Consider the following 12,912-nt stretch of genomic DNA (forward strand, 5'->3'; position numbering starts at 1 on the left):
TCGGTCTGCAACCTCCTTCACAGAGACTGAAGTACTGAGTTTTTTTTGTTCATTTTTCTTTCCCAAATTTTTCTCCTTTTCCTTGGCCCCCCCTAATCGCAGGATTTAAAGGTAATTCATACAAAAGCCCCAGGGAGATTGTCATGAACAATCACTCTCCGCTCTCCTGTTTTTCCCTCTCTCTCTCTCTTTCTTTCTTTCTTTATCTCTTGTCTTGAAGCACGGCGTAAACGTGTCTTTGTACCAGTCCCTCACTGTTTTTTGTGGTCCTTTTTCTGGTTATCTCCATTCTTGTCTGTCTTAAAACCTGTTTCCAGCACACACACACACACACACGTACACACACACGTACACACACACGTACACACACGTACACACACACACACACACACACACACACACACACACAAGCATACTGTACACTCAAACACGTACACACACACACACGTGTGCCATTTTGTTTGGAATTCCCAAAACTCACACACACACAACCTACACACCACTGACCACCCTTCACACATGGTTCTTCCGTTTTGTTGGAAAATCCTTGTTGGTCCTGTTTCCATGCATCCGCGGCCTGTATGACCTCCTGACTGTCTAGCCTAGTCGCTGGGCTGCTTTCACTTCCTCCTGGGCTTTGCTTCTATATTATTACAATTGTATTATTCTCTTGTTTATTATTATTCTGTGTAAAGGAATGTGACCGAGGCATAAAGTATAGCTGTGGAGGCAGGGACTCAAGCCAGAGCCCTCCCTATACTTTGTGTCCATATTGTATTGTAGCTTCACATGGATGTGCCAATAACTACTACTATCAAAAACTGAAGAAGGCAGAGGAAAATCGATTTTCGTTTGGGTTCTTTGGTTTCTGATTCTGTTTGATTTGGGCTATTTTGAGACATTGTCATTATTAAATCTCCCTGAAATTAATGACACGTTTTATTTGGGCTTCTTCTTTTGTAGTGTATGGTGCTTTTTGATTCCTTTTTGCTCTCTACTCAAGTTCCATTTCCAACATTTGTATTTCTGACATCCTCTCTTACTTGACTTAATTAAGGCCAAATTCATATTTTCTTTCAAATTCTTCAACGGTTAACGAGGTTAACGAATGGTTCTTCACGAGGCTTCTATCATTCATGTGAAATTACAGCATCTGTGCATTTCACAGGCCTGTCTAACTGTCTGATGTCACACTGTTGGTTATATGTTAAGTTCACCAGAAACCTTTTCATTTTGGTTGGTTATCTACCTGTTCATCTAAATCGGTTTATGTTGATTGTTCATTTGTTTGTTCTCATCGAAAAACTGAGAGGGGTGATCTCGAAAAAGGAGGACACAGTCACGCATGTGTTCACACACACACACATACACACACACACACACACACACACACACACACACACACACACACACACACACACACACACACACACACACAATGCTGAATCACAGAGAAGCACCGACATACAGACACACACCACAATGTTGATATGAGATACACAAGTGCACTCACACACTCTCCCTCCCTTATTCTCACCTATGCATGCACGCACACACACACACACACACACACACACACCCTCAGCCACACACACTCCCCCCTTCCCCATACACACATAACCCTCCTATGTGTGTGAGTGTGTATTAACTCTCCATACTCTGGTCTGCTACAGAGGGCTGCCCAGGCCTGTGTAACAACAACGGCCGCTGTACCCTGGACCAGAACGGATGGCACTGCGTCTGCCAGTCCGGGTGGCGTGGGGCGGGATGCGACGTTGCCATGGAGACCCTCTGCACCGACGGCAAGGATAACGAAGGAGGTGAGACATGCAGAAAACTTTCTTGTCCATTAGGTTTTCATTTTGTCTTTGGCTCTGGGTTACATTACGTTGTATGCCAGACATTTTCATTAGAAGTCACTTCCAGCACAGGGAGTTCATACATTGGGACTGTGCGTATTGTTTGTGATCCTTGCTGGGATTGAACCCACAACCACATGATATGTGGATCTCTCCACTCTGTAAAGCTCAGACTGAAGAAGGCGGTGGCGTCACTCCTATAGAGGCCTGTTAAATAAAGACATAAAAGAAGGAACAAGTCACGTCCTGATTAGTTTTGGGAGAGGGGGATGAGGGAGGGGTGGGGGAGGGACGAGGTAGGGGTGCGTCAATCGCGGAGGCAAGGTTTTTATCACTCCCAACCCCCCCCCCCCCCCGCCCAGTGGCTGCTGGTCGCCAGATGTACGCTGAGCTTTTAATAACCTAACAAAGGCAAATAACAGCCTTTCATGAGCTCCACATCCTACCTCCCTCCTTTCTTCCACCGCTCTTTTCCCTCTCCTCCTCTCCTCCTTTCCTGTGGACGTCACCTGTGGGAGACAGAGCAGATCTCATTCCCGCACAAAGGCCTTGGAAAACAGCAGGCAGACAGGCAGGCAGGCAGACAGGCAGACAGGCAGGCAGACAGGCAGGCAGGCAGACAGGCAGGCAGACAGGCAGGCAGGCAGGCTGTTGAAGTAGCAGAGAGAACTCTTTCTCCTTCTTTATTTCTCTCTCTTTCTCTCTATCCCTCTCCACTTTCCTTCTTTCTCACTCTCTTACTTTCTATCACACTCTTTCTTTCTCTTCCATTCTATTTCTCTCTCTCTCGCTCTCTCTCTCGCTCTCTCTCTCGCACTCTCTCTTGCTCTCTCTCGCTCTGTCGCTCTCGTTCTCTCTCGTTCTCTCCCTCCCTCCCTCCCTCACTAACCTACCTAACGGTGAGACTCCAACAGCATTGGAGTCCTAATCCAAGGCACCAGTCAGGATGGAGGAACCAGGCAGTTTGTCACCACAGCCAGGGGTTAGAGGTCGACTAATAACTTTGAACAACTGGGCCTGCTATTCGCTCTCACAGGAACACAGCCAATCACATTCTGAAAGCCCAACCGAATACAGCCAATTATAACAACATATACCTTTGACCACTAGACAAAAAGAGCTACTGGAGGTAGATTTGTTTTTAACTTGGTTAAAAGTATTTTGTTAGTGAATTCCCCGTATATGGTTCCTTTAGAGTTATCAGAGAGAATCTGATCTGGATCCCATTCCTTACTTCTCCTGTTTGTCTCTTCATCTCTCTCAGACGGCCTGGCTGACTGTATGGACCCAGACTGTTGCCTCCAGACATCCTGTCAGACCCAGCCGTACTGCCGCGGCTCCCCGGACCCCTCTGACATCATCAGTCAGAGCCCGTCCAGCCTGATGCCCCAGCATGCCGCACGCTCCTTCTACCAACGCATCCGCTTCCTGGTTGGACCAGAGGGCAGCCACGTGATCACCGGGGACAACCCCTTCAACAAGAGGTGAGCATTCTCATTTCACCTTTATTTGAACAGGTTAGTGTCTGTGTGTGTGTGTCTGTGTGTGTGTGTGTGTGTGTGTGTGTGTGTGTGTGTGTGTGTGTGTGTGTGTGTGTGTGTGTGTGTGTGTGTGTGTGTGTGTGTGTGTGTGTGTGTGTGTGTGTGTGTGTGTGTGTGTGTGTGTGTGTGTGTGTGTGTGTGTGTGGGCTGTGGCGGTCATGACATTTTGTCAGCCGGTTATTGTCATGCAAAAAACATTGATGATTTTATAGTAAGAAGAATAGAATAGTTTTTTGCCCATTCAAGAGTAAGTGTGAATATGAAATGACTCTGTTGAGCGTGAAAGGGATCATTTAAAAGAGGTCCTATACACTAGATTTAGAGTTATTTGTCGACTTTAGTTGTGAATGATACAAACAAAAATGTGTTAGACATCATAACATGTATGGGCTGCATGGTGTGATTATAGGCTACTAATGATTTGAGGAAGTCGCAAAAAAGCTTGTGCCCCTGTTCCTTGCCTCAGGCTGCACAGGCTGTTCTCTCGTCAAGTGATCATATTTTCAACCATCAGACTATTCTCAATTGAATCTTGTCTTTACTAATATGTCAAATTAGTTTCAATTTAAAATGGCCCATTATGAAATGGGCAGGAACAGAGGCTGGGGGGAAATACACGGAGGCCGTTTTCCTGACGGTTACTTTCTTCAACCAGGCTACTCCGGTTATTTCACTCCATGCATCAACAACTGTTTGAGGAGCATGCAGCCTCTTGCTGTGCGACAAGTGTTATTCTGCCCAATCTCTGTATGCCATGGGATCTCCAGCCCTGTTCCTGCAGCTACCCAGTGCTTACTTTGGGAAACCAAGTGACATCTGTTCGGGAACATCGATAGTAACATGTTTTCACAACAAAACATATTTCATTCCTTCAGTTGTGTTTTAAGAAAAAAATGCCCAGCTACTGGAGCTTCGACATCGTTATTTCAATGTTATTCTATCGGGCCGCTGGAACGTTTGTTGCTAAGAGAAAGGAATGAAGGAGAGAGAGGAGGACATGGAAATGCATGGTTCTGTAGCTAAAGGTAATGTGTCTATTAATTATAAAAATATAAAAAATGCCCAATTACTAGGCTATTCAAAATCAAATACAAATTCACTATAATTGTAGGCTAACTGTAAGCTGCCCTGCACAATGAGTGAACCAACAGCATCACCTAGGGCTTTACGTTCTCTACCAGACTCATGGATATAAAGTTTATAACGTAGCTTAAAGGTAACCAGTCCATCCAGTATGCATAATAATACAGTCCACACTCAAAGGTGATTAGTAGAATTTGTTTAATTTTGGAGTACAGGCTGGACCAATTATGTACCAAAGACATCTTAAATCAGTTTTGTTTTATGTTTTTCTGCCATGCGTAATATGCGGTAGGCTATGTATTGTATAACAGCACAAGGGCTTGGGCTCATAGGCATATGCATAAGCTCTAATATCCGTATGGGCGTTTTGAATGAATCATCACCTTAGAAAGCGCTGTCCATTTCATTGTGTTAGGCTTTGAAACAACATCCACAACGACCACAGTTTTCCACTCAGTTTCAACCTGCTGTTGAACTTCGGAGTTTTAAAAACACTATACTGTTTTGATGATAAGTGTTTGATGTGATTTTCGATTGCGTTTGGTTAGAGGGACAATAGAGCTCTGAGTACCAGGCCATTAGCGACCTGATGGTCGTTAGCGAGTTGGGAAGTACCAACGCATGTCCAGAGTGCAAGACCCTACCATGGCCCTTGGTGTGTGTGTGTGTGTGTGTGTGTGTGTGTGTGGGTGTGTGTGTGTGTGTGTGGTTGCCTTGGTGACAACCAGCCAGGTGGACTCAGTGGTCTATAACAATGTTGTCTATAACCATTAAAGTTTGTTTCTCCATATTGGACAACAACATGAGTCATATACCATGACCAGCTTCAGTTATGGTCATTCTCAAAGGTCTTATGACTGTTTAACCTTGAACGTTGCTTTAATTCAGTCCAGAGTACCGTGCACGTTTGTGATTGTTCACAATCACAGTTGATCTAGAACCAAATAGATTTCAATAAGAGCAGGACTAACCAGCCGGTAGGGATTAGCTTATATTTAGAAAGCAAACTTAATTTCCACACAGCGATAACAGAGTTAAATAGAGATGTTAAACACGGTGCTCACTGGAGAGAACAGAACAGTCTGAACATCTGATAAAGCAGGAAGAAGTGTGGAGAAATGGGAGGACGGAACAAACAAATAAGGAGAGAGGGAGGTGGACAGAGAGAGATGAGCGAGAGATAGAGATGGAGGAAGACAGAGACATGGAGAGCGACAGGGAGACAGAGAGAGAGACAGAAATATGGAGTGAGAAAGAGAGAGGGATGGAGGGCGAATGAAAGATAGATATATGGAGATAAAGGGAGAGAGTCAAGTTCACATCTGTCCCGTGTTAGACCCACCGATCCGGGGGCTTTGTTTAGCCAGTAGTGCTAACACAGAACATGTGTCTGAACATTTCCTTTAGCCTCTGCCAGCCTGCCATCCAACACACACACACAGGATCCGCAGTAATCCCCAACCAAACAACAGCCCCTCAGCATCAACATGTGAACAAACAAGGCTCTCATAGACCCGCTCTGCCTCTTCTCATCCTCATCCATCTCTTCTCCTCCTCCTCATCCATCTCTTCTCCTCCTCCTCATCCATCTCTTCTCCTCCTCATCCATCTCTTATCCTCCTCATCCATCTCTTATCCTCCTCCTCATCCATCTCTTCTCCTCCTCATCCATCTCTTCTCCTCCTCCTCAACCATCTCTTCTCCTCCTCCTCATCCATCTCTTCTCCTCCTCCTCATCCATCTCTTCTACTCCTCCTCCTCATCCATCTCTTCTCCTCCTCCTCATCCATCTCTTCTTCTCCTCCCTATCCATCTCTTCTCCTCCTCCTCATCCATCTCTTCTCCTCCTCCTCATCCATCTCTTCTCCTCCTCCTCATCCATCTCTTCTCCTCCTCCTCATCCATCTCTTCTCCTCCTCCTCATCCATCTCTTCTTCTCCTCCTCATCCATCTCTTATCCTCCTCCTCCTCATCCATCTCTTCTTCTCCTCCTCATCCATCTCTTATCCTCCTCCTCATCCATCTCTTCTTCTCCTCCTCATCCATCTCTTATCCTCCTCCTCATCCATCTCTTATTCTCATACTCATCCATCTCTTCTCCTCCTCCTCATCCATCTCTTCTCCTCCTCCTCATCCATCTCTTCTCCTCCTCCTCATCCATCTCTTCTCCTCCTCATCCATCTCTTATCCTCCTCCTTATCCATCTCTTCTCCTCCTCCTCATCCATCTCTTATCCTCCTCCTCCTCATCCATCTCTTCTCCTCCTCCTCATCCATCTCTTATTCTCCTACTCATCCATCTCTTCTCCTCCTCCTCATCCATCTCTTCTTCTCCTCCTCATCCATCTCTTATCCTCCTCCTCATCCATCTCTTATTCTCATACTCATCCATCTCTTCTCCTCCTCCTCATCCATCTCTTCTCCTCCTCCTCATCCATCTCTTCTCCTCCTCCTCATCCATCTCTTCTCCTCCTCATCCATCTCTTATCCTCCTCCTCATCCATCTCTTATCCTCCTCCTCATCCATCTCTTCTCCTCCTCCTCATCCATCTCTTATCCTCCTCCTCCTCATCCATCTCTTCTCCTCCTCCTCATCCATCTCTTATTCTCCTACTCATCCATCTCTTCTCCTCCTCCTCATCCATCTCTTCTTCTCCTCCTCATCCATCTCTTCTCCTCCTCCTCATCCATATCTTCTCCTCCTCCTCATCCATCTCTTCTCCTCCTCCTCATCCATCTCTTCTTCTCCTCCTCATCCATCTCTTCTCCTCCTCCTCATCCATATCTTCTCCTCCTCCTCATCCATCTCTTCTCCTCCTCCTCATCCATCTCTTCTCCTCCTCCTCATCCATCTCTTCTTCTCCTCCTCCGTCTGGGTGTATTGACATGCCACTCTCCGTCAACAGAGACAGAGAGCTCGTCGTTTAGTAGGAAAATGACATTCGAGCGAGAGACTGGAATGGAGATATTATTCAGGGTGGCAATTCATTCAAAAGAGACATACTCAATAAGGAAGTACAGATGTAGCATCTTAATTTGAGCCAGTTTGATATAGCAGGAAAACAATCCGGCATCAGCAGGAAATGTGAATATACAAATAATGGACATTTTTGTAGGGGGAATTGCAAACTTCAGAAGCCTTTTTAATCGTCAAATACACCACAAGTTCTACATTTCCTGCGTTGTAGAAACGTGCTCCTGCAACATGGTGATCAAATTAAGACCCTACATCTGTAGTCTATGATTTTTTTCCATTGCGGCGCAGAGCAGACATCCTGTAAGTTACTGTCTGCAGCACAAGAAGGACAGGAAAGAGCAAAAACCTGTTTACACCTACATTATTATTGACTTCTCCAAACCTCCAATTGAAATAGACTCTCTTCTTTAAGAGCAGGCATTACCAATGCTTTCTGACAAGGTTATTGGATCAAAACACCTTGGATGCCGGTGTGTGTCTCAACTTCCTACACTAAAGCTTTATTTTCCTTTGTCTGCCATAATAGTTTAACAACACAATGGCAGAACATTTTCATTTCAGCCAGTGGAGTTTGTTTAAATGCAATCCTTTGGCTCCCTTATACAGGTTATAGTTACTGGGAATAAGGAGTCTGAACACACTGTGAAGTATGTTGTTATTCCTCTTTATGGATCGTGACGGGCCAAATTAGGCATGTGGCCACGAACGCTTCACCACTTTATGTGGTGGCTCACATACGCACGCACGCACGCACGCACGCACGCACGCACACACACACACACACACACACACACACAGAGACACACAGCTGAATTTAGATAAGACCGCTTCTTTTCCACGCTTCAGCAAACTCCAGACGACGGAGACGAGCGATGGAGCTTAAAGCTGCAGTATATTAAGCAGGAAGACCGACCCCCATTCTCTCTCTTGTTTTAGGTGTCTCCCTCAGTGTTTTTATATTGCACACAGATTTCAAGCGGATTAACGCTCGGGGACTAGTTGGTCTTGGCTCTGTCCACTCCCCTTATGGCCCTGTTCTGTGTAGTGATGTTGTGGTCTCGTGGTCAAGGGCCCGGTTAATTGGTCCACTGACTGGGGTTAGCAGGGTTGAGGGTTCAAATCCCAGGTGCCGGGCCACAGCTGTGGAGCCCCGGGTGCGAGCCGGTATCCTGAATGACTTTGGTGAGAGGCCAGCTGGCGGCTAGAGACTAATCTATCTGATAAGAAGTACATGGGGGACATCCTGGACTGGACTGTGGTGTGGTGTCCAGCCCAGTGTTTAAAAACTCAGGGTAAAAGACAACATCCTCAATTCTGAATGAATTAAAACCTTTATTGCCAGAAAAGGAATTTCAGACAGCAGCCATGGACGTAACAATCAGTGCCAGTACAAAATGTACAAATATAATTTTGAGAAAAATTAATACTTTGTATTTTACAGAGGTGACAGTGACACTGATGTTTTTGGTGACGACACTGACACATTCTAACTCCAAGGCACATTCCTTGACATGCAACCATTTAAAAAAAGGAAATATCACCCGTCAGTTACTGAGGCGCTGCCTGTTGCCCACAGCAACCATTGTCATGCTTATTATGAGAGAGAGAGAGAGAGAGAGAGAGAGAGAGAGAGAGAGAGAGAGAGAGAGAGAGAGAGAGAGAGAGAGAGGAGAGAGAGAGAGAGAGAGAGAGAGAGAGAGAGAGGAGAGAGAGAGAGAGAGAGAGAGAGAGAGAGAGAGAGAGAGAGAGAGAGAGAGAGAGAGAGAGAGAGAGAGAGAGAGAGAGAGAGAGAGAGAGAGAGAGAGAGAGATGTGTGCCAGTGGGAGGGGAAAGGTTAAGGGTTAACTAAAGGTTTCATTCCTTCATGCACCAGAGTAATGATAATACCAGAGTAATGATAATAACAGAGTACTGATAATACCAGAGTAATGATAATACCAGAGTACTGATAATACCAGAGTACTGATAATACCAGAGTACTGATAATACCAGAGTACTGATAATACCAGAGTACTGATAATACCAGAGTACTGATAATACCAGAGTACTGATAATACCAGAGTACTGATAATACCAGAGTAATGATAATACCAGAGTAATGATAATACCAGAGTAATGATAATACCAGAGTAATGATAATACCAGAGTAATGATAATACCAGAGTAATGATAATACCAGAGTACTGATAATACCAGAGTACTGATAATACCAGAGTAATGATAATAGCAGAGTAATGATAATACCAGAGTAATGATAATACCAGAGTAATGATAATACCAGAGTAATGATAATAGCAGAGTAATGATAATAGCAGAGTAATGATAATACCAGAGTAATGATAATACCAGAGTAATGATAATACCAGAGTAATGATAATACCAGAGTAATGATAGTACCAGAGTAATGATAGTACCTTGCAGCATCTATTGAACATGCTCTTAGAAACACTCAGACACCTGATCGGTGACAACTGGGTATGAGTGCGTCCCAACTGGCACCCTATTCCCTATATAGTGAACACCTTTTGGTCAAAAGTAGTGCACTATATAGGGAATAGGGTGCCAGTTGGGAGACATCCATTGTTTTACAGTGACAGACACTCAGACAACCTCCCTGAGCAAATGGAAGGCATAAATTACAGCTACATTATGCAACCCCCCCCCCCCCCCACACACACACACACACACACACACACACACACACACACACACACACACACAGGTATTAATGAAGCGAGGACGCTGGGTAATTTATGGCATGTTTATACTATAGAAGAGGAAGAGGGAGGGGGGGACATCAGCTGTACTGTCTGGCATCCTCTCAGGCTGTTGTAAAGGATAGTGCTGGGGGTGAAAGTTGTGTGTGTGTCTCTCTTTCTCTCTACAGGGTGATTCAATGCTCCGCTACTGATTAGTACTCAGTGAAAGCTGTAATGACCTGGGAAGGGGGCTATAAGTAAATCTAGCTACCCTCCCCCTGCACACACACACACATACACACACACACACACACACACACACACACACACACACACACACACACAGTAGCTATATCCACAGGACCAGACCCATTGAATATAAACTAATCTAAAAGGTCCACCGCGAGCCGGGGGGGGGGGGGCGGGGTGGTGTGTCTGGATCTGGGTGTGTGTCTGAATGTTTGTTATTTGACCGAGGCCAAGATTTGCACGTAGCACTGTATAGTGTCATACTGTGGTGTTTATGTGCTGAGTGAAAGTTATCTCGTGTGTTATTTCCTGTCAGTCCTCTAGTGTGATGTGTATCTCAGGATATCTCTATCTCTGTCTCCGCGGCGTCTCAAAGCTGCAGTGTACAAAATAACAACGTCTCGAAGTAGATCATCTCTATATGTTGTTTCTCCCCAGCCTGGTGTCCATCATCAGAGGCCAAGTCCTGACGGCAGACGGAACCCCCCTCATAGGAGTCAATGTTACCTTCGTCCACTACCCCGACCACGGATACACCGTCACGCGCAAGGATGGCATGTAGGTCCACGTACACACACACACACACACACACACACACACCACACACACACACACACACACACACCACGGACTCTGGTCTTCCTCACCACTGACACCTCATACCGTATTTGATTTATGTTGTGTTTTCAGGAGTGGTTGATTTAATCATCATGAGTGTGTCTGTGTGTGCATATATATGCGTGAATGTTTTCCTGTTCATCGGGGAGTGTGTGTGAGAGAGAAAAGAGAAACCGCAACGTGCTTCTTCTCCCGTCCCTCTACAACTCTGTCTCACAGATCTCCCAAAATCATCTCTCTCATGCAAATGTCATCTCAGCAGCTTCCCCCCAATGAAAAAACACACACTCTCTCTCTCACACACACACAACCCCCCCCCACCCCAATGAAAACCCTGCGCCATTTAAATGTGAACTGGGGGGCTGTTTAAAATGCATTGGTTATACAAAGGCAGAATCAATTAGCCTGCGTCATTCTAGCGCAGGGCACACACACCTCCACTACACCCTGCCCCCCACTCCCGGTGCTCCAGTGTTATTACAGCGAGTGTTCCTGCAACCCTCCTCGACACCAACCAGGAAATAGGAAACTCAGGCCGAGTCACAAATAGCACCCTATTCTCTATATAGTGCACTACTTACTTCCCATAAGGGTCTGATCAAAGTTAGGGCACTAGATAGGGAATAGGATGCCATTTGGGACAGAGGCGCAATCACTCCCAGGCCCCAGCCCCATCAGTACCTTTTATTACACCACCTGCGCCCAATTAGATTGTAAAGCAGGGGTGTTAAGGGCAAAAGTGCAACCCGTGATATTTGGTGCTCCCTGCCTCATTGAGAGGAGGCTCTGTGTGATTGCTGGGAGTGTAATAGGTTGAATCTCTAGGGCGAGGCTAAGCTGCTAGATTGCAATAGGTGTGTGATGGCGACCGCTGTGGAAAATTGAATACATGATGTTGCACGATGTTCCACACTGCAGGTTACGATATATCCAGCCGCTATGTCATGCCCCTGTTACTATAGACTAAATAAAATGGAATCATTTATGTTGTTGTAATAGGCTGAATATACTGCCATGCCACTGCTAAAATAGGCTGAATATACTGCCATGCCACTGCTAAAATAGGCTGAATATACTGCCAATCCACTGCTAAAATAGACTGAATATACTGCCATGCCACTGCTACAATAGACTGAATATACTGCCATGCCACTGCTAAAATAGACTGAATATACTGCCATGCCACTGCTAAAATAGGCTGAATATACTGCCATGCCACTGCTAAAATAGACTGAATATACTGCCATGCCACTGCTAAAATAGGCTGAATATACTGTCAATCTACTGCTAAAATAGACTGAATATACTGCCATGCCACTGCTAAAATAGACTGAATATACTGCCATGCCACTGCTAAAATTGGCTGAATATACTGCCATGCCACTGCTAAAATAGACTGAATATACTGCCATGCCACTGCTAAAATAGACTGAATATACTGCCATGCCACTGCTAAAATAGGCTGAATATACTGCCATGCCACTGCTAAAATAGACTGAATATACTGCCATGCCACTGCTAAAATAGGCTGAATATACTGCCATGCCACTGCTAAAATAGGCTGAATATACTGCCATGCCACTGCTACAATAGACTGAATATACTGCCATGCCACTGCTACAATAGACTGAATATACTGCCATGCCACTGCTAAAATAGATTGAATATACTGCCATGCCACTGCTAAAATAGGCTGAATATACTGCCATGCCACTGCTACAATAGACTGAATATACTGCCATGCCACTACTAAAATAGACTGAATCAACTGCCATGCCACTGCTAAAATAGACTGAATATTATGCCATGCCACTGCTAAAATAGACTGAATATACTGCCATGCCACTGCTAAAATAGACAATGAAAGCTCTTAGAGTCTTACCCAGA

The 12,912-nt window shown here is 45.2% G+C and overlaps 1 protein-coding gene across 2 annotated transcripts in view; it reads left to right on the forward strand.

The window, feature by feature from the left end:
• Positions 1-10,973, forward strand: part of LOC129848681 (teneurin-3-like) — a 47,092-nt gene extending 36,119 nt beyond the window's left edge. For both annotated transcript variants that reach the window (XM_055915773.1, XM_055915774.1), the window contains 3 exons: positions 1,674-1,820; positions 3,124-3,343; positions 10,846-10,973. In XM_055915773.1, the coding sequence (XP_055771748.1) occupies positions 1,674-1,820; positions 3,124-3,343; positions 10,846-10,969 (491 nt within the window). In that variant the 3' untranslated portion in view covers positions 10,970-10,973. The remainder of the gene's footprint in view (positions 1-1,673; positions 1,821-3,123; positions 3,344-10,845) is intronic.
• Positions 10,974-12,912: the final 1,939 nt, after the last annotated feature.

This window comes from Salvelinus fontinalis, unplaced genomic scaffold (assembly GCF_029448725.1).
Source record: "Salvelinus fontinalis isolate EN_2023a unplaced genomic scaffold, ASM2944872v1 scaffold_1099, whole genome shotgun sequence".
NCBI lineage: Eukaryota > Metazoa > Chordata > Actinopteri > Salmoniformes > Salmonidae > Salvelinus > Salvelinus fontinalis.